The sequence below is a fragment of the Sander lucioperca genome, chromosome 4, assembly GCF_008315115.2.
Source record: "Sander lucioperca isolate FBNREF2018 chromosome 4, SLUC_FBN_1.2, whole genome shotgun sequence".
NCBI classification, from domain to species: domain Eukaryota; kingdom Metazoa; phylum Chordata; class Actinopteri; order Perciformes; family Percidae; genus Sander; species Sander lucioperca.
This window is the reverse complement of record NC_050176.1, coordinates 30,323,493-30,347,861: the sequence shown is the minus strand read 5'-3', so window position 1 is coordinate 30,347,861 and position 24,369 is coordinate 30,323,493. Positions and strand designations below refer to the sequence as shown.

Here is a 24,369-nt window from a genome sequence, read left to right as displayed (position 1 = left end):
TGCTGGTTGATTGTCATTTGTCATTCATCTTCTGTCTTTTGTGAAATGTTCCGTCCTGCGAGTTACTGTGTTTTTGTGCTCCTGGATTTTTACCCGTTCCTTCCAAGTTCCAGTTTTTCTGGATTTACTCACCAGGGGCCCGTTTCAGGAAGAGGAGTCTAACCCTGATGTCTGAGTTGATTTACCATGAGATGGGAAACTCTGAGTTTTCGGATTCAGAACAGCTGATATGAGTTGGTTCAATCAACTCAGAGTAGGTTCACGTGCGCGCACCACAACAATAAAAAGGCAGCATGAATGGAACCATGATACTACGATTCACCTTGGCAACAACCACAAACAAACGGGTCGGCAGAAATACTCATGCGCACATACAGCAAGTTAAAAAAAAAACAACACAGCGGCTGCTGCAGAGGAGAGAGAATTTGCGTGGGAGAAAATTGCTGCTAGAGTAAATATTCCATTGTAGTGTATCATATTTAATAAGTATAGCCTAATATTACTGGTGAAATGGTATTTAGCCTATAATCTATTTCATTTAGGTGCAATACTGCAGGTGAAAAAGTACTACGCCTACTAATCCCACTGAGGCTGCAGCACCATCATTAACAGAATTATAATTCATAATCTTTATTTCAAAGTGTTTACATCATTCACCTAGCCTGACATTGTCATACTCACATTCTAGTCAGAATGTGAACTTCCCGAACTCGAATGTTGTGGGCGGGGCTAAGTTCGGCTGGCATTCAGGCAATCATTCACCTGCAATACTGTGGAACTCCTTTTTAATGGCTCTTACTGGTTTGTGTCCAGGGAACGCTACAAAAACATTTGAAACACGTTTCAGAGCGAGTCTCACTCTTCTGACGGCGCTACAGTGGCTTTACTAAAATGCTCCGCATCACCAATGTTATAAAGAAAATTACCGTTTTCAAAAGAAATGACCCAAGATGGGTGACGTTAGTGATATGAGGACAGATAAGGTTATGTAGCATAGGCTGCATAAAACGAAAAACGATACTGCTCAAATAGGAAGTTATCTGAAAATTAAATTGTCGGGGCTTCAATATCATCTTGCGAAGTAAAGCAGCTTCTTCATCAACGGGATCGTCCACAAAAGGAAATGCCATGTTTTTAGAAAAAAAACAACACAATTTATTTGATTCATGACGATAACAAACTGCGCTAAAATGTGCTGATACAGACTGAAGAATTATGAGAAATGAAAGAGTGTTGTGTCAGAGGGAGGAGACTGAGAGAAACTCAAGGTTTCTTGAAGAAAACCTGCTCCCGACCAGGTTAGGTTCACAGGCTCAGATACCATAGTTACTGACTCTGAGGTGAAGTTACCTCTCTTTCTGAAACAGAAAGCCCAGAGTTTCCCTCATCTCAGGGTTAACAAACTCAGAGTTTTCACTAAACCTGCTTTCTGAAACGGGCCCCTGCTCAGCTTACGTGTTTGTAAGTCTCTTAGTGTTCTCATTAAATTATTATTATTTCAAACTGCTGCACACTCCTCACCTTCCTGCACTTGGGTCCAAACCTGCACCGTGACAGTATCTTCATATATATCTGCAAACATTGTGGGGCTCCTGCATTACTAAACATGCAGCCTGTCAGGAAACGACACATGATAAAACCTGTTGCCAAGATGATCATTTTATGAGCTGCTTGTCAATGATGTGTTATTCAGATTTTTACCTGATTCATTTTGCTTTAGCCCCTATCACATTTCACACTTTTGAGACAAATACAAAATTGAAACACCTTTGACAGCTGATTGGATGACTAAAGGCATAATCTTTTCTGTAAAAAGTGCACCTACAGCTCTTCAGACCAAATTTCCTGGAATCTGTATTTTACCTTCATTGTTGACTTCGCTCTTGACTTTGAAGCATAAATTATTAAGCTATAAAATACATGTTTTTTACTGTGTTCCCCAGATGTGCTAATTATTACGTCAGTACCTCTCACTTTACTCCAGCTATCAACCTAACCAAGCCGTGACAACAATTTCTGTTGGCAAGTCTTAATACTCCTCCTCCTCCAGCAGGAAAATGAGGCAACAAACTAGGAAAGAGAGAAAAGCTGAATTCAAGATATGTTAACTGTTTCTCATGTTCAGCATTTATTTCTTGAGTGACTCAAAATGTAGCTCAGCGTAAATTCTGTCAGGGAGACTTCTAATACGTTGTCTCTATTCTCTTTAACTGATCAGCTGGGCAGTGGGTGTTTCGGCTCCTCATATCAATGTCTCATTATGAGCATGTTTTACACGATATCGTTGCAGCACGGCCAGCTATACTTCATATTATGCACGTTTAAATAGCTTCTTATTGCAGCATGTTTAACCTGTTTTTCTCGCAGGATGGGTAAATTCTCTATTGTAACTTCATTTATGCAGTGCATTAAGTGATGTTATCACTGACCTTGTACGCAGCTAACTCATGACATTTGACCTCATTAAGTTGTACTCCTTACAACACTAACCTAAGTCTCAGACACTGCTTCTTTTCATTGCTTTTAATCTAAGATTAACCACTCATTGCTTATGCTCATACTAGAAGTTTTCCGGGTGTATTTCGGTTTAGCATCATTTAGTTTTCTTTACTCAGTTTAGTCGGGTCATTCATTCAGAATAGGGGCAGCTACTAATGCGGGAAATCAAGGAATTTCATGTACGTCCCTGCAACAACCCGGCACATGGTCTTCCTCTGTTTATTCCTCTTACATTCGTGACGTCTTCGCAACCCAGAGATCTTTTAGGCATAATCCAGGTAAGCGTGCATATAACTGGTTGTGGTGTATTGATCTCTTGACAGTGGTGGATGTAGTACTGCATCTCAGTAAAATAACCAGGCATATATTTATTTTAGTAAAAGTACTATGATAACCCTTTAGTAACAGTACCCGTTTCTAATGTACTTTAAGTATTAAAGTATAAAGTCTGCAGAGGTTCTGTGTTTGTTCCGGCCTGAATTGCCGAGGTTTGGTTTTGTGTTCAGCTTTCTTAATGTGGATGCGCTAGTTCAATCAATGTTGCCCGCACTGACACACAGTTTTGCCATTTAAAGATATGATTGAGTATCTATCTTACAGAGTAGTACCCTGTCACCCTTATTTGTATTCCTGGAGATTTCCCTATGTCAAAATGTTGGTTTAAACAGCATTTGGAACTAGTCCTTATCAAAGCGAACATTTCACCAAAGCGTTTTACGAGTCATTCATTTAGATAGGGGCTGCTACTACTGCTGCTAGTCGAGGGGTCTACAGTACTTCCCTACAACAACTTGGATGGTGGGCTTCCTCTGTGTACTCTTCATATATTTGCTCTGATGTAGAAGACATCATCAATAACCAGAGATCTCTTAAACCTTGATTGTGGTAAGATTGCATATAACTGGTGGTGGTGTAATGGATGGGTGGTGTTCTCAATGGTACTGATGTATTGTTATAACTGTTTTCATCAATTTAGATTTTATTTTGCATCTATCATAACTACAGGTTCTGTGTTTGTTCCTGCCTGAATTCCCAATGTTTTGTGTTATGTTCAGCCTGAATTGCTGATGTGTATTGCCCTTATAATTACAGGTGCCTTTGTAACTGCAGAGGTCTGTGGTTGTTCCTGCCTGGATTGCTGAGATTTCGTGTTCAGCCTGAATTGCTGATATGTATTTTTTGTTTTAGATCTGCAGAAGTTTTGTTTGTTCCGGCCTGAATTGCTGATATGTGGTTGTTTTGTAATTACAGGTGCCGTTGTAACTGCAGAGGTCTGTGGTTGTTCCTGCCTGGATTGCAGAGTTTTGTTTTGTTCCGGCCTGAATTGCCGAGTTTTGTTTGTTCCGGCCTGAATTGCCGAGATTTTGTTTTGTTCTGGCCTGAATTGACGAGATTTCGTTTTGTTCCGGCCTGAATCGACGAGTTTTGTTTGTTCCGGCCTGAATCGCCGAGTTTTGTTTGTTCCGGCCTGAATCGCCGAGGTTTTCTTTTGCAATGTCGTATTCTTCTCATGTCTTTTGGGGTTTGTTCAATGTCAATGCTCAATGTCTTTGTTACACTGATTATTCACTGATTATTTAACACAAAAGAACAAATTCTTTTCAAGTTTTGGGGGATGTGTTTGGTTTTCCTAAACATTAGTTGTATAGATCCCCTTTACAATGGAGTCTAATCTCCAAATAATTGTTTGTACTTGTTTGGTTAATTGTTAGTAATAAATGTTTGCATATCTGCAACGAAGTCTCTCCTGATTGAAATAACATCATTACTAAAAAGATAAATAAACAAGACATAGACCTCCAATTTTATTCTTCCGTTGTTTTTATTTTTCAAAAGCATTTGAGCATTGTGCTTATTTAACACCACACTACTTTATTCTGATAAATATAGAAAAGCCTACAATGTGTGATTTGGTTGAAGAGATAGCTCTGCGATACAGTAGTTTTGGGGATTTTTTTCTGTTTACCCACTTTCCAAGAGTCACAAACTAATAAATGCATTCAGAAAGACCTTTTAAAAAATATATATGTTTGGTGTTGTCTAAAGTTATGCCAAACAGCAATAATCTTATTCATTTTTATTTAACTTTTATTTATACAGGTAATCTCATTGAGACAATTGGTCACATTTGCAAGAGAGACCTGGTGGAGGATTAGCCACATCTTGAAATGTGGAAATGGCAGATTTCCTAATATTTGCTGTTTCCCAACAATACTGTATGCTAATGAGATGACATCCATTCCAGTAACTGTATATAAGAAAAGCTCCACGTTCAGAGCAACACTAACAACCTCCTTGACCGTCTGCGAGACAATCTGCTGAAGTTGTGAAGACTTGAAGGTAATTATATGAATTGTGAAAACTGTGATTTTCTTGTTATTTTGAAAAGCTGTCCATCTGAGCACATCTTTAATATTTCCTTTTCAACAGGTGTGATCACTGTAACCATGCTGAAGGTAGTATTTGTGCTTGGATGCCTCCTGAGCTACGCTCTGGCTCAGTCTGTAAGTGTAACATTCTCATATTCAGTATCAATACCAGTGTTCTTATATGGTGATATCATTATTATTGTTGTAATTGTAATAGTATAATGTAGGCAATATCAAACTGCTATTGTGGATTTTCTACAGACGGATATGGAGCACAAACGACTTGCTCGGTCAAACTCCGACTCAAACTCCAATGAGGTGAGTGCTTTCTCAAACCTCTACAACTCAACATTCAACTCATCTGAATCTCAATTTGTATGATGTATATTTGACAACAAATGTTTCTGTTTCTCTTTAAGCGTATATACCGGCCACGTCCTCCGGTGTATATGCCTCCTCAGGTGATTATGCCACCTACGGTGACTAGCCCGCCTACGTTGAATATCCCATGGTGGCTCAGGCCCTTACTTGCCCTCTTCCAATAAACTACTAAGTAAAATCTGGAATTTCGCTAGAGATCAATAAGTGAATGAATTTTGACATCAGCTTTGTTTTGTGTCAGCTTTTCATGACAACTGTTTCTTTCTCTTTTCAAATTTAAATGATGTTGTCTTACACTAGGTTCAATTAAACATGTGGATCAAAATCACTTTATTCTCTGTAGTAGCTGAAAAATAAACCCCATATGGAAAACATGGACCAAATACAGTATGTTTGTTTTTCTTACAATTCATATGTGTAAGGAACATTGATGAAGCTGTGTAAAAAGTTCTGTATAATCAAACTTTTTCAATAGATAGATAGATAGATAGACACATTTTCAACACCTTCACTGTTTCCCAACACATTTGAATGTCTGTCTGACTGTTGTGAGGACTGTGATCAGAATGAGCCACCAGATACATGGTTCACATTACATTATGTTTAGAGCAAGTTGAACTTAATGACCATTTAACAGAATTACATAATTTGTGGGAGGCAAAGTTGACTTTCTTCAGTTATTAGGCATGCGTAAAAGTGTAAATCAATATCTATTTATGGATTGCAGCTCGCTTTAAATAATTGCATCAGTTGAATAGATGATTGTTATCATTAACTTTTAATTCATTAAAACATTTATTGAGCAATTTAGGTTCACTATCCTCTATTTCATTTCTTTATTAAAGTAATCTCTGGCCTGGAGATATCTGAACTCTAAGTGCTACCTTTGTCCTTTTATTTGGTTTCTCCAGATCATTTTTATTAAGATTATATTTTGGGCATTTTTAGGCCTTTATTTGACAGGACAGCTGATGACATGAAAGGGGAGAGAGAGGGGGAATGACATGCAGCATAGGGCCGCAGGTCGGAGTCAAACCCGGGCCTGCTGCATCGAGGAGTAAACCTTTTTATATGGGCGCCCGCTCTACCAACTGAGCTATCGGGCGCCCGGTTTCTCCAGATAATAATCCTGCAGTGTAAATTGGATATACCATTTTTACTTAAGTATATTTAAAATGTGATGTCAATTATTTAGGAAGCATGCACAAACAAAATAAAGCTGTACATGAATCATGTCCAGTGAACACCACTTCATTGTTTCCCAACAGCTATGAGATTAGTTGTAAGTCTTGCATGGACAGTAGACAACTCATTCTTAGGATTATCCCCTAGTGCATCATTTCATCACATCTCACACTTTTGAGACAAATATAAAATCAAAACACCTTTGACAGCTGATTGGATGACTGAAGGCATAATCTTTTCTTCAAAAAGTACACCTGCAGTCCAACAAATTTCCTGGACTCTGGATTTTACCTTTATTGTTGACTTCACTCTTGATTTTGAAGCATCAATTAATAAGCTATACAGTATAATAATAATACAAAAAAAAAAAAAAAACGTGCCTGTGTTTTTCAGATGAGCCAATTAATACTTCAGTATCCGTCACTTTACTATAGCTGTCAACTTTGACACTGTTGGGGGTTTAAAGTGGGAGGGCCAATGGCCCCTTTTTTACTTTCTACCCCACTGCTGCCGGCATTCTTGGTCGGTCCACACCCATCTTTGAACTCTGCCTTCATGTTGATCTCAACTACACACCTCTAAAGTTTTGTGACTGCATCTTGCATGGTTGGGGCGCTGCCACGGTGACAAAATCAGTCCGCAGACAGACAGACAGATATGTAAACACCCAAGTACTCATATCCGCCTCGGTGGTAGTTATCACTACAGCAGTAGGTTTCTCCGGGATCACATTTTGCCATGATGACATACATACACACTCACAAGGTGAAAACAATGTGTTGCTGTCGCAGCTAGTAACAAAGTACAGCAGACATTTCTATGGACGTCAGTGGAGTCTGGGCCTAGGCCTTTGTGGGGCCATAAGCTGGGTCTGATGTACTTGACCTGGAAAAACAATTTGTGTTTGGTACAGAATGATAGATTAATATACACTGAAGTTAAACAAAAATAACAAAAATAAAAATAGCAATAGAGACGGAAGTCTTACGCATTTTGTAAAATTCCCACCAAATCCCAAAATGTGCAACGGTGAGCTGGCCGAAATAAAACCCCTCCCTCTAACTTCATAACTGAATGCTACGAAGATGACTCACACAGAAACAAACACTGAAAGAAATTATGAATACATCCGTGTTAAGTATATTAAACATAAAGCCCTAACCATCAATTACACAATTATAATTACAGTTATTATCATTATTGTTATTGTATTTATAATTAGCATTATTATTATTATAAGGATAATGATAATTTAATATCACAGCTATTTTTATAATAATAATTATTAAGTATTTGTTATCATGATAATTGCTGATACCAACAGGTAATTAATGCATCCATTTTACATTTAAATTTTATTTCATACTGTTGCTGTGTGATTTTGACTGAATTTGAAGACATTTTGACAAATTGTTTATTTAGATTTGAATTCAAATGCTTAATGCATTTTAACAATTAAACAACAATTTAACTGGATCACTGAATTAAAGTGCAGTTTTTCACTCCAGGAAAAGTTTCATAATGTAGTGTCACATCATACAATATTAATACTGCATCTCCCTTCTCTACTGTGCACTGTATCTTTTGTAATGTAGTCTGTAAAAGTGAATATGTACTTAAATATTAGTTGCATGCCTGTTGACGTTTTCATCATTTAATCAATCTGGGGGTGGCAGCAGCTCAGTCTGTAGGGACCTGGCTTGGCAAACGGGGTCGCTGGTTCAAGTACCGTTATGGACCAAGTATGGACTGTGGACTGGTAGCTGGAGCTTGGTTTCCCTTGAGCAAGACACTGAACCCTAGGGTGACCATATTTTGATTTCCAAAAAAGAGGACACTTGGCCCCGCCTCGAGACACAAATTCAGACAGGCTTCTCAGGGATTAATGAACATGCTTTATTATGCCTCAATGGTACAAAAATAACTTCTGTAATAAAATAAAATTATAAAAAAAAAAAGTTGTAACAACCTTTAACAAAATAATAGCTCTCTTTTCAAATAAATAATATGAAATAATGCTCTAAATATGACCTCTTCTGTGTTAGAAAGTTCAGCTTCAACAAAATATCTCTTAATTCCTTTTCAATGTAAGAAGTCAGTCACAGTCTCACAAAGACACTAACTTCACAAACAAAAAGGATCTATACTTTTAATCTTTAGTTGTCTTCTTCATCCTGCTTTTCTTCTTCATCCTCTTTGTCTGCTCATCCATATTTTGCTGTAGAGCTGATCTTTCACAGCAGGTTTCGGTTGCTCAACAAATAACCATAAAAGTCTTTGCAAGAAGTGTCTTTGAAATTGTATTGCACTAATATAATCCCCTTCAGTGACTCAACAGACAGCTGGTTCCTCTCCTTGGTCCATTGGCTCTGCATCAGTGAGAAAACCCTCTCGTAACATTTGCATTGTGAGAGGGAAGTGCAAAGACAAACTGTGCAATCTTCAGTAGCTCTGAGTAACATGCAATGCTTTTTGCCTTCTCAAAATATTTGGTCCACTTCTGATGCACCTGCAGGCCACTGAACTCCTCATCACTGTTGCACCTTTCTGTGAATTTCTTCAGATTGGTGACCTCGTCAAAACACTTGACATCATCAACTGCCACCCCCTTCTCTCCAAGGTACTTGATGCAGGCCTCCACATGATTCCAGTTTGGTGGCTCACTCAGATCCATCCACATGAATGTTCAAAGTGGATGACTCTGGGGGTCATCCACTTCTCCAGATACTCCAGACATGCACTGTACAGGCCTTGCATATCAGCACAGAACTGGTCACAGCCCTTACCAAGTCCATCTTTGCGCTTTTGTGCCAGTAGTCCCTTAACTTTAAGGGACATGAAGTTGTTGCTCTTGCGTTGAAGATGAATGGTGTGGACATTGTTCAATATTTTCTTCACCTCCATAATGGACATGTTCTCCTGTTCCATTTCTTGAATGCGGGTGTGGAACACAGACAGACATGAGTGAGTGCATTTGCCAGAGGTAGATCTCAGCGAAGTCGTTTTCAAAATACTTCTTGAGTACTATGGTTGGCTTTTGCTGAGACAGAAAATATGCCCTTTAAAGCTGGCAACATCTGTATCATCCAATTAGCCTATGTTTGACAGCGGGGACGTAGTAAACAAATCAGAATGCAAATTGCCATCAGTGATAATTTATTTATTGTAATGAAAATAAAGTACATTTTTATATATATATATATATACATATATAGCAGCTATATGCTGCACACTCCTCGCCTTCCTGCACTTGGGTCCAAGCCTGCACCGTGACAGTATCTTCATATATGTCTGCAGACATTGTGGGGCTCCTGCATTACTAAACATGCAGCCTGTCAAGAAACGACACATGATAAAACCTGTTGCCAAGATGATCATTTTATGAGCTGCTTGTCAATGATGTGTTATTCAGATTTTTACCTGATTCGTTTTGCTTTAGCCCCTATCACATTTCACACTTTTGAGACAAATACAAAATTGAAACACCTTTGACAGCTGATTGGATGACTAAAGGCATAATCATTTCTTTAAAAAGTGCACCTGCAGCTCTTCAGACCAAATTTCCTAACCAAACCGTGACAACATTTTCTGTTGGCAAGTCTTAATACTCCTCCTCCTCCAGCAGGAAAATGAGGCAACAAACTAGCAAAGAGAGAAAAGCTGAATTCAAGATATGTTAACTGTTTCTCATGTTCAGCATTTATTTCTCGAGTGACTCAAAATAACAGCATTACTAAAAAAATAAATAAATGATCAAGACATAGACCTCCAATTTCATTCTTTCATTGTTTTTATTTTTCAAAAGCATTTGAGCATTGTGCTTATTTAACACCACACTACTTTATTCTGACAGAACAAAACTATTACATTAGTTATCAAAAGGAAAAACACAGAATAGCCTAAAATGTGTGATTTGGTTAAAGAGATAGCAATGCGATACAGTAATTTTGGGGATTTTTTTGTTTTCCAACTTTCCAAAAGTCTCAAACTAATAAATTTCTTCAGACAGACCTTTTGAAAAATACATATGTTTGGTAAAGTAATGTCAAACAGCAATAAGCTTATTCATTTTTATTTAACCTTTAATTATACAGGTAATCTCATTGAGATACTTGGTCACATTTGTAAGAGCAGCCTGGTCGCACAGAATTCCGTGAAATGATCACGAATTGTTAACAGCGCATGACGTGGTGGTGGCACGGAATGTGTGAAAAATCTGTGTGGCCACCACGGAAAAGAATGCCAATGTAAAGTCAATGAGAAGATGACGTAGTATTAAGAGTGACTACGGTAGCGAGTACTATGTAACGCCGGAATTCCACGTAAGGAGGTTGGTTGGGTCAAACACAGGACATTCACCCAGGATACCGGGGTTCGTGTCCCGCGTGTCAAGTTTCGGAAAGTCGCTTTCTTCTTTTCCGTCCCGTTCTTCCCGTGTGTCACGGAACCGTAAGCCCACCCACGACCTTTTCCTGAACCCAACCGTCCCGTTTTTCCCGCGTGTCACGGAACCGTAACCGTGGATTTCCACAGGATGCGGAATGTCTGCGGACTGGCTCCACTGCGAAACGGCTGCGTGCTCCGCCGTCCGTCAATACCCACCAGGTCCAGATTTGTTGCGTAACGGCTGCGGCCAGCCGACCACAACATCTCGCGAATTCATGTATGTTCGCGCGATATAACAGGATGTAGTTTCTATAAACAGAACCACAAAACCAACAACAGTTTGTTTCAATCCAGAGGAGTAGAGAGGAAACAACTCTGTGCTGTGTTTTCAAGATGTAGTGCAGGGAAATATGACCTGCTGTGAGCACGGTGTATTTTATTTTGAAAAGTAACCGGGTGTTTTATTTTGTTTCTGTGCTCGACTTCCTGTCCCGCACAATCTGAATTGTGCTGAATTGCTGCGAAGCTCTCCGTCGTCCGTCAAAAATAGAAGCTCTGCGTATCTGCTCCGGAGGGCTGCGGACTGACGGAACTGGGACGGAGTAGGGACGCAGACGTTCTGCAGTCAGTGGAAATACACACATTGACTTTAATGGAAACCTAATGACTCCGTCGACGTTCCGGAGACGTTCCGCATCCAGTGGAAATTGCCGGTAAGCCCACCCATGACCTTTTCCTTAACTTAAGGGGCCGTGTTTATTTAACGTAATTATTCCGTGAGCACATCACGGAATTTTCGACGATGCATGTTCATTTCACGGAATTCTTCCGTGGGCCCATTACTGGATGTTTTGCGATTCTGTGAAACTGACACAGACTTTGAGTTAAGGGGCCGTGTTCATTTCACGGAATTTTGTAAGATCAGGTTGGCATGAGAGACCTGGTGGAGGATTAGCCACACCTTGAAATGTAGAAATGGCAGATTTCCTAATATTTGCTGTTTCCCAACAATACTTTATGCTAATGAGATGACATCCATTCCAGTAACTATATATAAGAAAAGCTCCACATTCAGAGCAACACTAACAACCTCCTCGACCGTCTGCGAGACAATCTGCTGAAGTTGTGAAGACTTAAACGTAATTATATGAATTGTGAAAATTGTGATTTTTCCTGATATTATGAAAAGCTGTCCATCTGAGTACATCTTTAATATTTCCTTTTCAACAGGTGTGATCACTGTAACCATGCTGAAGGTAGTATTTGTGCTTGGATGCCTCCTGAGCTTCGCTCTGGCTCATCCTGTAAGTGTAACATTCTCATACTCAATATCAATACCAGTGTTCTTATATGGTGATATCAATATTATTATTATTGTAATAGTATAATGTAGACAATATCAATCCTGCTATTATGGATTTTCTACAGACGGATATGGAGCACAAACGACTTGCTCGGTCACACTCCGGCTCAAACTCTGGCTCAAATTCCAATGAGGTGAGTGCTTTCTCAAACCTCTACAGCCCAACATTCAACTCATCCGAATTTCAATTTGTATGATGCATATTTGATAACAAATGTTTCTGTTTCTCTTTAAGCGTATATACCGGCCACCTCAGGTGGTTATGCCACCTCCGGTGGTTATGCCTCCTCAGGTGGTTAATCCTCCTCCAGTGGTTATGCCTCCTCCGGTGGTTAATCCTCCTCCAGTGGTTACGCCACCTACGGTGCCTATCCCACAGTGGATCAAGAACATACTTGCCTTCTTCCAATAAACTACTAAGTAAAATTTGGAATTTCGCTAGAGATCAATAAGTGAATGAATTTTGACATCAGCTTTTGTGTCAGCTTTTCACAACAACTGTTTCTTTCTCTTTTCAAATTTAAATGATGTTGTCTTACACTAGGTTCAATTAAACATGTGGATCAAAATCACTTTATTCTCTGTAGTAGCTGAAAAATAAACCCCATATAGAAAACATGGACCAAATACAGGATGTTTGTTTTTCTTACAATTCATATGTGTAAGGAACATTGATGAAGCTGTGTAAAAAGTTCTGTATAATCAAACTTTTTTGATAGATAGATAGATAGATAGATAGATAGATAGATAGATAGATAGACAAAGTTCCAACACCTTCACTGTTTCCCAACACATTTGAGTGTCTGTCTGACTGTTGTGAGGACTGTGGTCAGAATGAGCCACCAGATACATGGTTCACATTACATTATGTTTAGAGCAAGTTGCATCTTATTAACCATTTAACAGCATTACATAATTTGTGGGAGGCGAAGTTGACTTTCTTCAGTCATTAGTCATGCGTAAAAGTGTAAATCAATATCTATTTAGTGGGAATGCTGATTCAGCATTTAGCAGCATTTATACATCAAAACGTAGGTATTTTTGTCTAGTTTCAGTCAGTGCGCTCAGTTATGCGATATGACTTGTAGTTTTTTTTTTTTATCGTTTTAGCAGTCTGAGCCACACACACACCCAAACAAACATACACACACAGCCACACATACACACACACACTTCCACTTCCAACTATTGGTTGGTGATGGTGTAGTGCAGTGATCGTCCAAGCCAAAGCTTTTAGTCTGGCCCGCAGAATAATCACAGATTCAGAAAATGTAAAGAGGAAAAAATGTGTTCTGTTATTTAGCATTTCAAGCATTTACAGCAGGTAACATTACACAGGTAGAGCACAAACCCAGCCCCCTGTATTTGCATCTCTATTCACATGCCGGGAATCTGTAGATGCCTGCGCTCCACACACACAGCTGAGCCGAGATGTGTGTGCATTAAAACACGCAGTACCTGACTGTGAACGATACAAAGAAGATAGCCAATGGCCGCTGGGGCAGATCAACTCACGCTAGTCTCGTTACTGTAAGTAGGCTACAATAAAACCTTTGTGAGTAAAAAGTCAATGCACTCACCTGTATAGACAGGCATAAACATGTAGAAAGCGATATTTCAATCTGCTCTGTCTGCTCAGTCCAGTACATGCAATGCTTTTTACCTTCTCAAAATATTTGGTCCATTTCTGATGCACCTGCAGGCCAGTGAACTCATCACTGTTGCACCTTTCTGTGAATTTCTTCAGATTGGTGACCTGGTCAAAACACTTGACACCATCAACTGCCACCCCCTTCTCTCCAAGGTACTTGATGCAGGCCTCCACATGATTCCAGTTTGGTGGCTCACTCAGATCCATCCACATGAATGATGAGAACTCTTCCATGGGAGTCATCCACTTCTCCATACAGGCCTTGCACATCAATCAGCACAGAACTGGTCACAGCCCTTACCAAGTCCATCTTTGCGCTTTTGTGCCAGTAGTCCCTTAACTTTAAGGGACATGAAGTTGTTGCTCTTGCGTTGAAGAAGAATGGTGTGGATATTGTTCAATGTTTTCTTCACCTCCATAATGGTCATGTTCTCCTGTTCCATTTCTTGAATGTGGGTGTGAAACATAGACATGAGTGAGTGCATTTGCCAGAGGTAGATCTCAGCGAAGTTGTTTTCAAAATACTTCTTGAGTACTATGGTTGGCTTTTGCCCCATGATGAGCACAATTATTCAATATGTGTGCTGGGCAACCCACACCGATCAGAGTCTTGTTTTGCAGCAACCTCTTCAAATTTGCAAACACATTCTTTCCTGCTTCATCACGTCGGATTCCTCCAAAATTTGTGTTGCAATTGTCACCAGTAAATGCAATACATTTTTCAGACAAATTGTTTTTTGCCAGTGTTTCAGTGAGCTATTTTGCGATGGTAATGCTGTCTTATTAGGTGTGTCTTTAACCTCAATCAATTTTGTTTGCACACCACCCTTCTTCCAGTCAAAATACTGGAAAATGATTGGGAATATTTTCACTTCTCCGTGGTTACTCCCGTCTGTATAAACACCACAGTACTGGATTTCTTTGAGAGCTTCATGAGTGACTTCAACAGAGTGGGGCACAATAACACCATTGACAATGGCTTCGGTCTTAGTGCGAGCACTACTAAACCTGTTAGCGATATCAGAGTCTGGTACAATCCATGGACCTGTAGCTGTTGTGGTGTTTCACAGTATGAAATGCCATGTTTTTCAGTGTCCACGTAAGCTTTGAGATCTCCAGCACGTTTATTAGACACTGAAACATATGTGCCAGTTTTGCACACGGTGCACTCCGCCTCCCAAATGTCCCGACCGGGACGGCACGTGGGACATTTTTTTTGCAGTTCAGTTCAGTTCAATTGTGAAGCTGCACTTATGCTTCGGCATTTTGTGTGCAATGCTGCTCTGCTCCCTGTGTATGTGCGTGTCGCAGAGCCGCACACAAGGCAGCCTCTCAGGAATTACGTCACGCAACAAAGTACCGTAGTATTGTGTGCAAAGCGCCAGTCAATTTAAGTACACGCTTAATGGTCCCATGAAAAACAGTGAAAACCGGATATTTTCATGAATTTATAAACCCCCCCCCCCGGATGCCCCAGACAGTACGTAAAAAGTGGACATGTCCGGACAAAACAGGACATTTGGTCAACCTACCGAACCCCCAACTGTGCCTTTAATGGGTTTTAATCTGACATCTCTCCATTTGTGTATGTACAAGGTCCTGTTTTTACCTTTATTGTTGACTTCACTCTTGGCCTGTGTGTAATATGTGTAATGTGTAACACCAACAGAGTGTACAAATGTAATTTCTTCGTGCAGGGTTAATAAAGTATGTCTTCTTCTACTTAGATTAACTTTTGGGAACTACCATTCACCTTCTTTCTCTGGAATGCATTTGATAGGTGTGTGGCTGTCTAGATGATTTATTGCTTTTAATTAGTTGAAATGGCAGCATGCCGGTAACAAAAAAAAAGTTTGTTTTCATGAGGTGCTCTCATAACATCTGTGATCGGCTGAAAGAAACTGTATATGCCAACACTGAAGACTGGTTCTGCACTTACGTTAATGAATCAAAGAGTGAAACATTCAGAAAGGTAAGGACAGATTCTACATGAAGTAACACTAAAAACATGGCCAAGATGGGATCTTTGCATTCATCAGTGATTTTCATGTGACAATTGGATTTTTTTTTTTTTTTTTTTTTAGATGAAGGCATTTGGAATAAAGGCCGTTGCTCTTGTTGTGGTGATTGCGCTCGTCTCCAGCTCTTTGGTAAGTCTGTCTGTAAACTCTACCAAAATTTACAACAAGGACGAACTGTGGAAGTCTGTGTTTATTCTAAAACGTTTAGAGTTTAATGATTGTGCTTATTTTTAAAGGCTAAACCTACCCATGTCATTGTGAAGCGCTCAAATGAGGAGGTCAGTATTTAGTTTGGATATGATGTAAATCACACAATTAAACTGCCATTTTCTAATCAACTATGGAAAGAAAAATAGAGATAAAATTTAAATGTATATATCATTCTTGTACACCTTTTTGATTTCCCCCCCGTACAGACCAACAACAACAACAACAACAACAACGCCCCATCCTTGGCCCGTGTTACTGATGTGCTCATGATCCTGAAGTACCTCAAGGACTTGACTCAACAAAATACTGCAACTGCAAAACCATGATGTAATCATGCTCTGATTAAATAACTTGCTGGTTCAATAGAAATGAAAGCAATAAAGAACCAAAGCTGTTCATTTCCTCTTGGTCTTTATTTCTAAGAATATCTAGTTGTACAAAAAGTGGGAGAAAGATAAAATACACTTTGTTGGAATCTGACAAAACATTTTTAGTAACAACAGTTATCTTACCAGAATAAAAAAATATTTTAATTTACAAACCACACTGTAAGAAATGATTCTGTGGTCATATAGATTTGAATTAATGTATTAGGTAAAATATATTCAATATGATTGTGTTTTTGATTTTGAGGCAAATATTTAATTCAATTTCAAATAAAAATGTTTGGAATAAAATCCAACCATTGTAGTTAAATAAAACATAAGCATTATATTTATCTAATCCCAAATAGAGAGAATATTGAGTTAATTCAAATCAATGTAATCAGGCTAATTTTAATTGAAAAGCACTTCCTGTCAACCTAGCTAGCTACCAGCTATAATGTTACCCAGCATGCCGTTCGGCTGTGTAAATTTGTAGGCTAAATGTAAAATTATTAGTGTTAGAAATTTTTAAAGTCACAAATAGTTGTGTGCTATGGTGTTTTATCCTATTAAAGAGAGTTAGTTGTGGGTTATTAATTGTCATAAATTTACAACCATGAGTGAGAAGGGTATGAAGTTAACAGGGCTCCCACTCTGAAGTCACTCGCACATCAATTCGGCCGTAGCGTTCTCTGCGGCATTGCACCGGTATTACGGTATATAAAAAAATTCATATCATGTGGGAAATTAATAACCGTATACCGGTATACTGCCCAGCACTACTACAATGAGTCGAAAGCACAGAAGTGAATTGCTAATAAAATTCTTTTTTGAGTATTTGTTAAATTCTGTACTTTCTGGGCCATAGACTAGTTATTCCTAAGAAAGAATATTTAGATTTAATTCATTGCATTGATTAAATTCAAATCGATGTGCAGATTAATGTAGATGATTATTACTCAATGATATATCATTGATATGTAGAATTAAATTAATTTTTATTAGTACTATTTACACATTAGGGAGTTTATCTTTTTCAAATCAACTCAATATTTTTGTTTAGGTTATAATTAATTCTGTACTGTTTTCTATTCGAATATACTCATATTAAATGGATAACTATTAAGGGTCTTATTTAATTCATATTTACTCAATACCAAACCATGTGAAATTTAATTAATAATATTGCTTGTAATCTGTTGCCTCATTTTTATTGAGTAGATATGGTGTATCTTTTCTTACAGTGCATGTTTTGGTATTCTGTAACTGTGTGCATGTTGGTCTGATCCCCATAGCTTCATGAAGGAAACAATACTGCCACCAAGTAACTGTTAAAAGTTACTGCTATCACATATTCTTCAAGCACAGACAGGGAATACTTTTCACAAAAGTGCAATACAGTAATGACTCAGGCGTGTGTCTGACCCTGTGAGATTCTACCTGGAAATTCAATGAGAAGAAAAACATAAAAATGCCCTAAAATTACCGTTTTAGTTTTGTTTGATTTCATGGATTACATGCACACTGCTTAAATCACACATTCACATATTTGTTCATAGTTCAACGTGAGGCATTCATACTCTCTGTTGCAGTTTAACACAGTAACAGTATTAACCAAGTCTGTTCCCTGCTTTATGATGCTTTTCTAAACTGTGTCAGCAGCTGTTTCTGGTGTTATACTGCAATTTGTTGGGTTTTCGGTCCGTGTACTTGGCGGCCAACGGATTTTCGTTTTGAAAGGAAAAAAACAAAAACGAAAAACGGCCAGTTTCCCAATTACCATTAGTAAATAGGAAAACAAAAAACGGAAAACAACCCATTATTCGTTTTTTGTTTTGATATTAAAAAACGGAAAACGAAAAACAATCTCGTTATCCGATTGTCTTTGATGTATTTGTAGATGGAACTCGGAAATTAAAATGTGTGTATAAATCTTATTCCTTTGTCAGTACCCGATCCGTACCGCCTGTAAAATCCGTTCTGTGCACTGCCTGATCAGTTCTACGCTTGCGCGAACACCGGCAAACTTCACAGCTCTATGCATGCATTGGCGTAAGGATGTTTGGACATTCCCAGTTACCGGAAGAAAACTTTGGACAGTGACAGTAGACCGTTATGATGGCAGAGATGAAGTTTACAAGGTGTTTGCTGGAGTTGCCTAAAGTATCTGTTAATGATATATGGAGGGTCGTCTGGCCATCCAGTACAACACCATGTAGCAAATTAAATAAAGGCTTCAAATTTTACGTTTCATCATTTCTTTGCAACTTTGAAGGTAATTTGCTAACGCTATCTAGCCTGAGCTAGAAGCCTTGCTTTGGTGTTTTAAGTCATGACTCCGTCCTGCTTCAGTTAACCATGCTTTTAATAAAGTTTAAGCATGTGTATACCTCTCACTTTGTGTTTGTACTTTTATGAAAGTATCCGGTAAAACAGGGCTACAAATGAGATCTCTGTGAGAGACCAGCTAACTCCTAGCAAACTATTATGTAGCTCAATGCTGGACATTTCACCCCTAATTCCGGTCACTTTACTGTATTTGTATTTGTAAGTTTAGAAGTTTGGTTTAGAAGCCTTTATTGGTGATTTTTGCTCTATGCTCCGCTATGTCGCGTTAGCATGCAGCTACAATAGTTAGCTATGAGTATGCTAACGTTAGATTGTAGTGGAACGAAGCAGCACTTTCTAACGTCAAAAATCACAGATAAAGGCTTCTGAACCAAACACTACACAATCGGACATGTTTCAGCAGGAATGTGACCCGGAATTGGGGAGAATTTAACAACATTGCCAGCTAAAATGACCGTTAGCATGTAGCTACTATAGTGTTTACTGCCGTTGGCATGTAGCTACTATAGTGGTATACAGCAGTGGTGGCTGGGAGAGCTGTCATCCCATCTTCAAAAGGACACTAATGTACGTTTACACTTCATCGCATTAATAATAGACAGTCTATGGTTATTAGTCAAGACGAAGTATTAAAGGTAAAAACATTAACGTAAACAACACAACAACGAAGTCGCTACACGGTTTTGGATCAGTGACAAGTTTCGAATGTTTGTAGCTATGACTATTGTATAATAAAGATTTAATAAAAAAGTTGTAATGTTTGGTCGTAAAGTGTTAACGTGTTCACTTAATAGATCCATGGTTAACACATGGTACAAACATAGACTGTAAATCGCACATGGACATTGTTAGTTAATTATGCGCATGCACAGAACGGATCTTACAGGCGTATTTTAATTTCCGAGTTCCATCTACAAATACATCAAAGACAATCGGATAACGAGATTGTTTTTCGTTTTCTAATATCAAAACAAAAAACGAATAATGGGTTGTTTTCCGTTTTTTGTTTTCCTATTTACTAATGGTAATTGGGAAACTGGCCGTTTTTCGTTTTTCTTTTTTTCCTTTCAAAACGAAAATCCGTTGGCCACCAAGTACACGGACTGTTTTCTTGATCTCCATATCACACCAGGGATGAAAACGCAATCATTTGAATTTGTATGGGTTGCTTTAGCAAAAGAACACAAAGTGGCACTTTAACAGATTCCTTTTATCTGTGATCTTATTTCAAGGCAACCTCATAGGCAGTATGAAACTGCATATTGTCACCTGTTCGTCATATGAGTTAAGTAATAAGCAATTTTCTCATAGAGACACACATTTATTAACACCAGGAGCATCAGTGATTGAAATAAAGGACTAAAGACATGAGTAGTTGCACAAACAGGTGTGCCCATAATAGGTGAACAGAAAAGGGAAACTTAGAGAAAGTCAAATTGTTCTAAACAAAAAAGAGAGAGACTGAAAGGCAACATGCACATTGTTTTTTATGAGGAAGAGAACAGATCTCTGGAAAATACGGTACAAAAACAACACGTTTAAAAACAAATGACCAACTCCTTCTAACATATTTTAGGAACTTTAACCAGATTTCAGCGTTAACCAGTGTTATTTAATTATACCAAATGGGAAATTGTATATGTCTTCTGCATACTTTTATACAAATTGCCCAGTAATTTCATGTGACATAACATTTGTAATCTTTAGGATTTCCACAATAATTAAATTTGTAGTCCAGTTATTTTGTGCAAAGCTTGGCTGTGCATAATGACTGAAAAGGCAATCATTTTCCTAGATGTAGCTGTCACGTCTCGTCCAGTGTCAAGTTTCTGTGTTTAGTTGGTTTCATGTTTTCTGTTTGGTTTTATATTTCCTGTTTTATTTCGTATTCTCTCTGTTTCCCTATGTGTTGTCTTGTTTTACTTCCTGTCTTTTGGTTTTCCCGCCTTTGTGATTGTTTGCTCCGCCCTGATGTCTTTCACCTGTTCCCCAGCCTTGTGTCACCTGTCCCTTGTTACCTCGTTATCCTGTGTATTTAGTCTCTGTGCTTTCTGTGTCTGTTGCTGGTTGATTGTCATTCATCTTCTGTCTTTTGTGAAAAGTTGCGTCCTGCGAGTTACTGTGTTTTTGTGCTCCTGGATTTTTACCCGTTCCTTCCAAGTTCCAGTTTTTCTGGATTTACTCACCAGGGGCCCGTTTCAGGAAGAGGAGTCTAACCCTGATGTCTGAGTTGATTTACCATGAGATGGGAAACTCTGAGTTTTCGGATTCAGAACAGCTGATATGAGTTGGTTCAATCAACTCAGAGTAGGTTCACGTGCGCGCACCACAACAATAAAAAGGCAGCATGAATGGAACCATGATACTACGATTCACCTTGGCAACAACCACAAACAAACGGGTCGGCAGAAATACTCATGCGCACATACAGCAAGTTAAAAAAAAACAACACAGCGGCTGCTGCAGAGTAGAGAGAATTTGCGTGGGAGAAAATTGCTGCTAGAGTAAATATTCTATTGTAGTGTATCATATTTAATCATAAGTATAGCCTAATATTACTGGTGAAATGGTATTTAACCTATAATCTATTTCATTTAGGTGCAATACTGCAGGTGAAAAAGTACTACGCCTACTAATCCCACTGAGGCTGCAGCATCATCATTAATAGAATTATAATTCATAATCTTTTATTTCAAAGTGTTTACATCATTCACCTAGCCTGACATTGTCATACTCACATTCTAGTCAGAATGTGAACTTCCCGAACTCGAATGTTGTGGGCGGGGCTAAGTTCGGCTGGCATTCAGGCAATCATTCACCTGCAATACTGTGGAACTCCTTTTTAATGGCTCTTACTGGTTTGTGTCCAGGGAACGCTACAAAAACATTTGAAACACGTTTCAGAGCGAGTCTCACTCTTCTGACGGCGCTACAGTGGCTTTACTAAAATGCTCCGCATCACCAATGTTATAAAGAAAATTACCGTTTTCAAAAGAAATGACCCAAGATGGGTGACGTTAGTGATATGAGGACGGATAAGGTTATGTAGCATAGGCTGCATAAAATGAAAAACGATACTGCTCAAATAGGAAGTTATCTGAAAATTAAATTGTCGGGGCTTCAATATCATCTTGCGAAGTAAAGCAGCTTCTTCATCAACGGGATCGTCCACAAAAGGAAATGCCATGTTTTTAGAAAAAAAACAACACAATTTATTTGATTCATGACGATAACAAACTGCGCTAAAATGTGCCTGATACAGACTGAATGAATTAATGAAGAAATGAAAGAGTGTTGTGTCAGAGGGAGGAGACTGAGAGAAACTCAAGGTTTCTTGAAGAAAACCTGCTCCCGACCAGGTTAGGTTCACAGGCTCAGATACCATAGTTACTGACTCTGAGGTGAAGTTACCTCTCTTTCTGAAACAGAAAGCCCAGAGTTTCTCTCATCTCAGGGTTAACAAACTCAGAGTTTTCACTAAACCTGCTTTCTGAAACAGGCCCCTGCTCAGCTTACGTGTTTGTAAGTCTCTTAGTGTTCTCAGTAAATTATTATTTCAAACTGCTGCACACTCCTCGCCTTCCTGCACTTGGGTCCAAACCTGCACCGTGACAGTATCTTCATATATATCTGCAAACATTGTGGGGCTCCTGCATTACTAAACATGCAGCCTGTCAGGAAACGACACATGATAAAACCTGTTGCCAAGATGATCATTTTATGAGCTGCTTGTCAATGATGTTTTATTCAGATTTTTACCTGATTCGTTTTGCTTTTGCCCCTATCACATTTCACACTTTTGAGACAAATACAAAATTGAAACACCTTTGACAGCTGATTGGATGACTAAAGGCATAATCTTTTCTTTAAAAAGTGCACCTACAGCTCTTCAGACCAAATTTCCTGGAATCTGTATTTTACCTTCACTGTTGACTTCGCTCTTGACTTTGAAGCATAAATTATTAAGCTATAAAATACATGTTTTTTACTGTGTTCCCCAGATGTGCTAATTATTACTTCAGTACCTTTCACTTTACTCCAGCTATCAACCTAACCAAGCCGTGACAACAATTTCTGTTGGCAAGTCTTAATACTCCTCCTCCTCCAGCAGGAAAATGAGGCAACAAACTAGGAAAGAGAGAAAAGCTGAATTCAAGATATGTTAACTGTTTCTCATGTTCAGCATTTATTTCTTGAGTGACTCAAAATAACATTACTAAAAAAATAAATAAACAAGACCTAGACCTCCAATTTTATTCTTCCGTTGTTTTTATTTTTCAAAAGCATTTGAGCATTGTGCTTATTTAACACCACACTACTTTATTCTGACAGAACAAAACTATTACATTAGTTATCAAAAGAAAAACATATAGAAAAGCCTACAATGTGTGATTTGGTTAAAGAGATAGCTCTGCGATACAGTAATTTTGGGGATTTTTTTCTGTTTTCCCACTTTCCAAGAGTCACAAACTAATAAATGCATTCAGAAAGACCTTTTAAAAAATATATATGTTTGGTGTTGTCTAAAGTTATGCCAAACAGCAATCTTATTCATTTTTATTTAACTTTTATTTATACAGGTAATCTCATTGAGACACTTGGTCACATTTGCAAGAGAGACCTGGTGGAGGATTAGTCACATCTTGAAATGTGGAAATGGCAGATTTCCTAATATTTGCTGTTTCCCAACAATACTGTATGCTAATGAGATGACATCCATTCCAGTAACTGTATATAAGAAAAGCTCCACATTCAGAGCAACACTAACAACCTCCTCGACCGTCTGCGAGACAATCTGCTGATGTTGTGAAGACTTGAAGGTAATTATATGAATTGTGAAAACTGTGATTTTCTTGTTATTTTGAAAAGCTGTCCATCTGAGCACATCTTTAATATTTCCTTTTCAACAGGTGTGATCACTGTAACCATGCTGAAGGTAGTATTTGTGCTTGGATGCCTCCTGAGCTTCGCTCTGGCTCAGTCTGTAAGTGTAACATTCTCATATTTAGTATCAATACCAGTGTTCTTATATGGTGATATCATTATTATTGTTGTAATAGTATAATGTAGGCAATATCAAACTTGTATCTATATCTGTATATAATCTATTGTGGATTTTCTACAGACTGATATGGAGCACAAACGACTTGCTCGGTCAAACTCCGACTCAAACTCCAATGAGGTGAGTGCTTTCTCAAACCTCTACAGCTCAACATTCAACTCATCTGAATCTCAATTTGTATGATGTATATTTGACAACAAATGTTTCTGTTTCTCTTTAAGCGTATATACCGGCCACGTCCTCCGGTGTATATGCCACCTCAGGTGATTATGCCACCTACGGTGGCTATCCCGCCTACGTTGAATATCCCATGGTGGCTCAGGCCCTTACTTGCCCTCTTCCAATAAACTACTAAGTAAAATCTGGAATTTCGCTAGAGATCAATAAGTGAATGAATTTTGACATCAGCTTTGTTTTGTGTCAGCTTTTCATGACAACTGTTTCTTTCTCTTTTCAAATTTAAATGATGTTGTCTTACACTAGGTTCAATTAAACATGTGGATCTAAATCACTTTATTCTCTGTAGTA

The 24,369-nt window shown here is 38.5% G+C and overlaps 1 protein-coding gene across 3 annotated transcripts; it reads left to right on the top strand.

Moving 5' to 3' along the window:
• The first annotated feature begins 4,723 nt into the window (after window positions 1–4,723).
• LOC116034278 (glutelin-2-like) lies at window positions 4,724–12,602 on the top strand. Of its 3 annotated transcripts, XM_031276884.2 has the most exons (5): window positions 4,724–4,839; window positions 4,930–5,003; window positions 5,130–5,186; window positions 5,288–5,347; window positions 12,440–12,602. In XM_031276884.2, the coding sequence occupies exons 2-5, from the start codon at window positions 4,947–4,949 to the stop codon at window positions 12,593–12,595; spliced, it is 330 nt and encodes a 109-aa protein (XP_031132744.1). In that variant the 5' UTR covers window positions 4,724–4,839; window positions 4,930–4,946; the 3' UTR covers window positions 12,596–12,602. The 3 variants fall into 3 exon arrangements, with proteins under 3 accessions (XP_031132744.1, XP_031132747.1, XP_031132746.1); XM_031276887.2 differs by lacking the exons at window positions 4,930–5,003; window positions 5,130–5,186; window positions 5,288–5,347 and adding exons at window positions 12,051–12,124; window positions 12,249–12,317 and having other exon boundaries at window positions 4,775–4,839; window positions 12,419–12,602; XM_031276886.1 differs by lacking the exons at window positions 4,724–4,839; window positions 4,930–5,003; window positions 5,130–5,186; window positions 5,288–5,347 and adding exons at window positions 11,861–11,959; window positions 12,051–12,124; window positions 12,249–12,317 and having other exon boundaries at window positions 12,419–12,602.
• The last annotated feature ends 11,767 nt before the right edge of the window (window positions 12,603–24,369 follow it).

Coding starts and splice junctions, on each gene's coding strand:
- LOC116034278 (XM_031276884.2), top strand. CDS start 4,947: ATGCTGAAGGTAGTATTTGTGCTTGGATGCCTCCTGAGCTACGCTCTG. Junction 5,004..5,129: donor GCTACGCTCTGGCTCAGTCT/GTAAGTGTAACA, acceptor GATTTTCTACAG/ACGGATATGGAGCACAAACG. Junction 5,187..5,287: donor CCGACTCAAACTCCAATGAG/GTGAGTGCTTTC, acceptor TTTCTCTTTAAG/CGTATATACCGGCCACGTCC.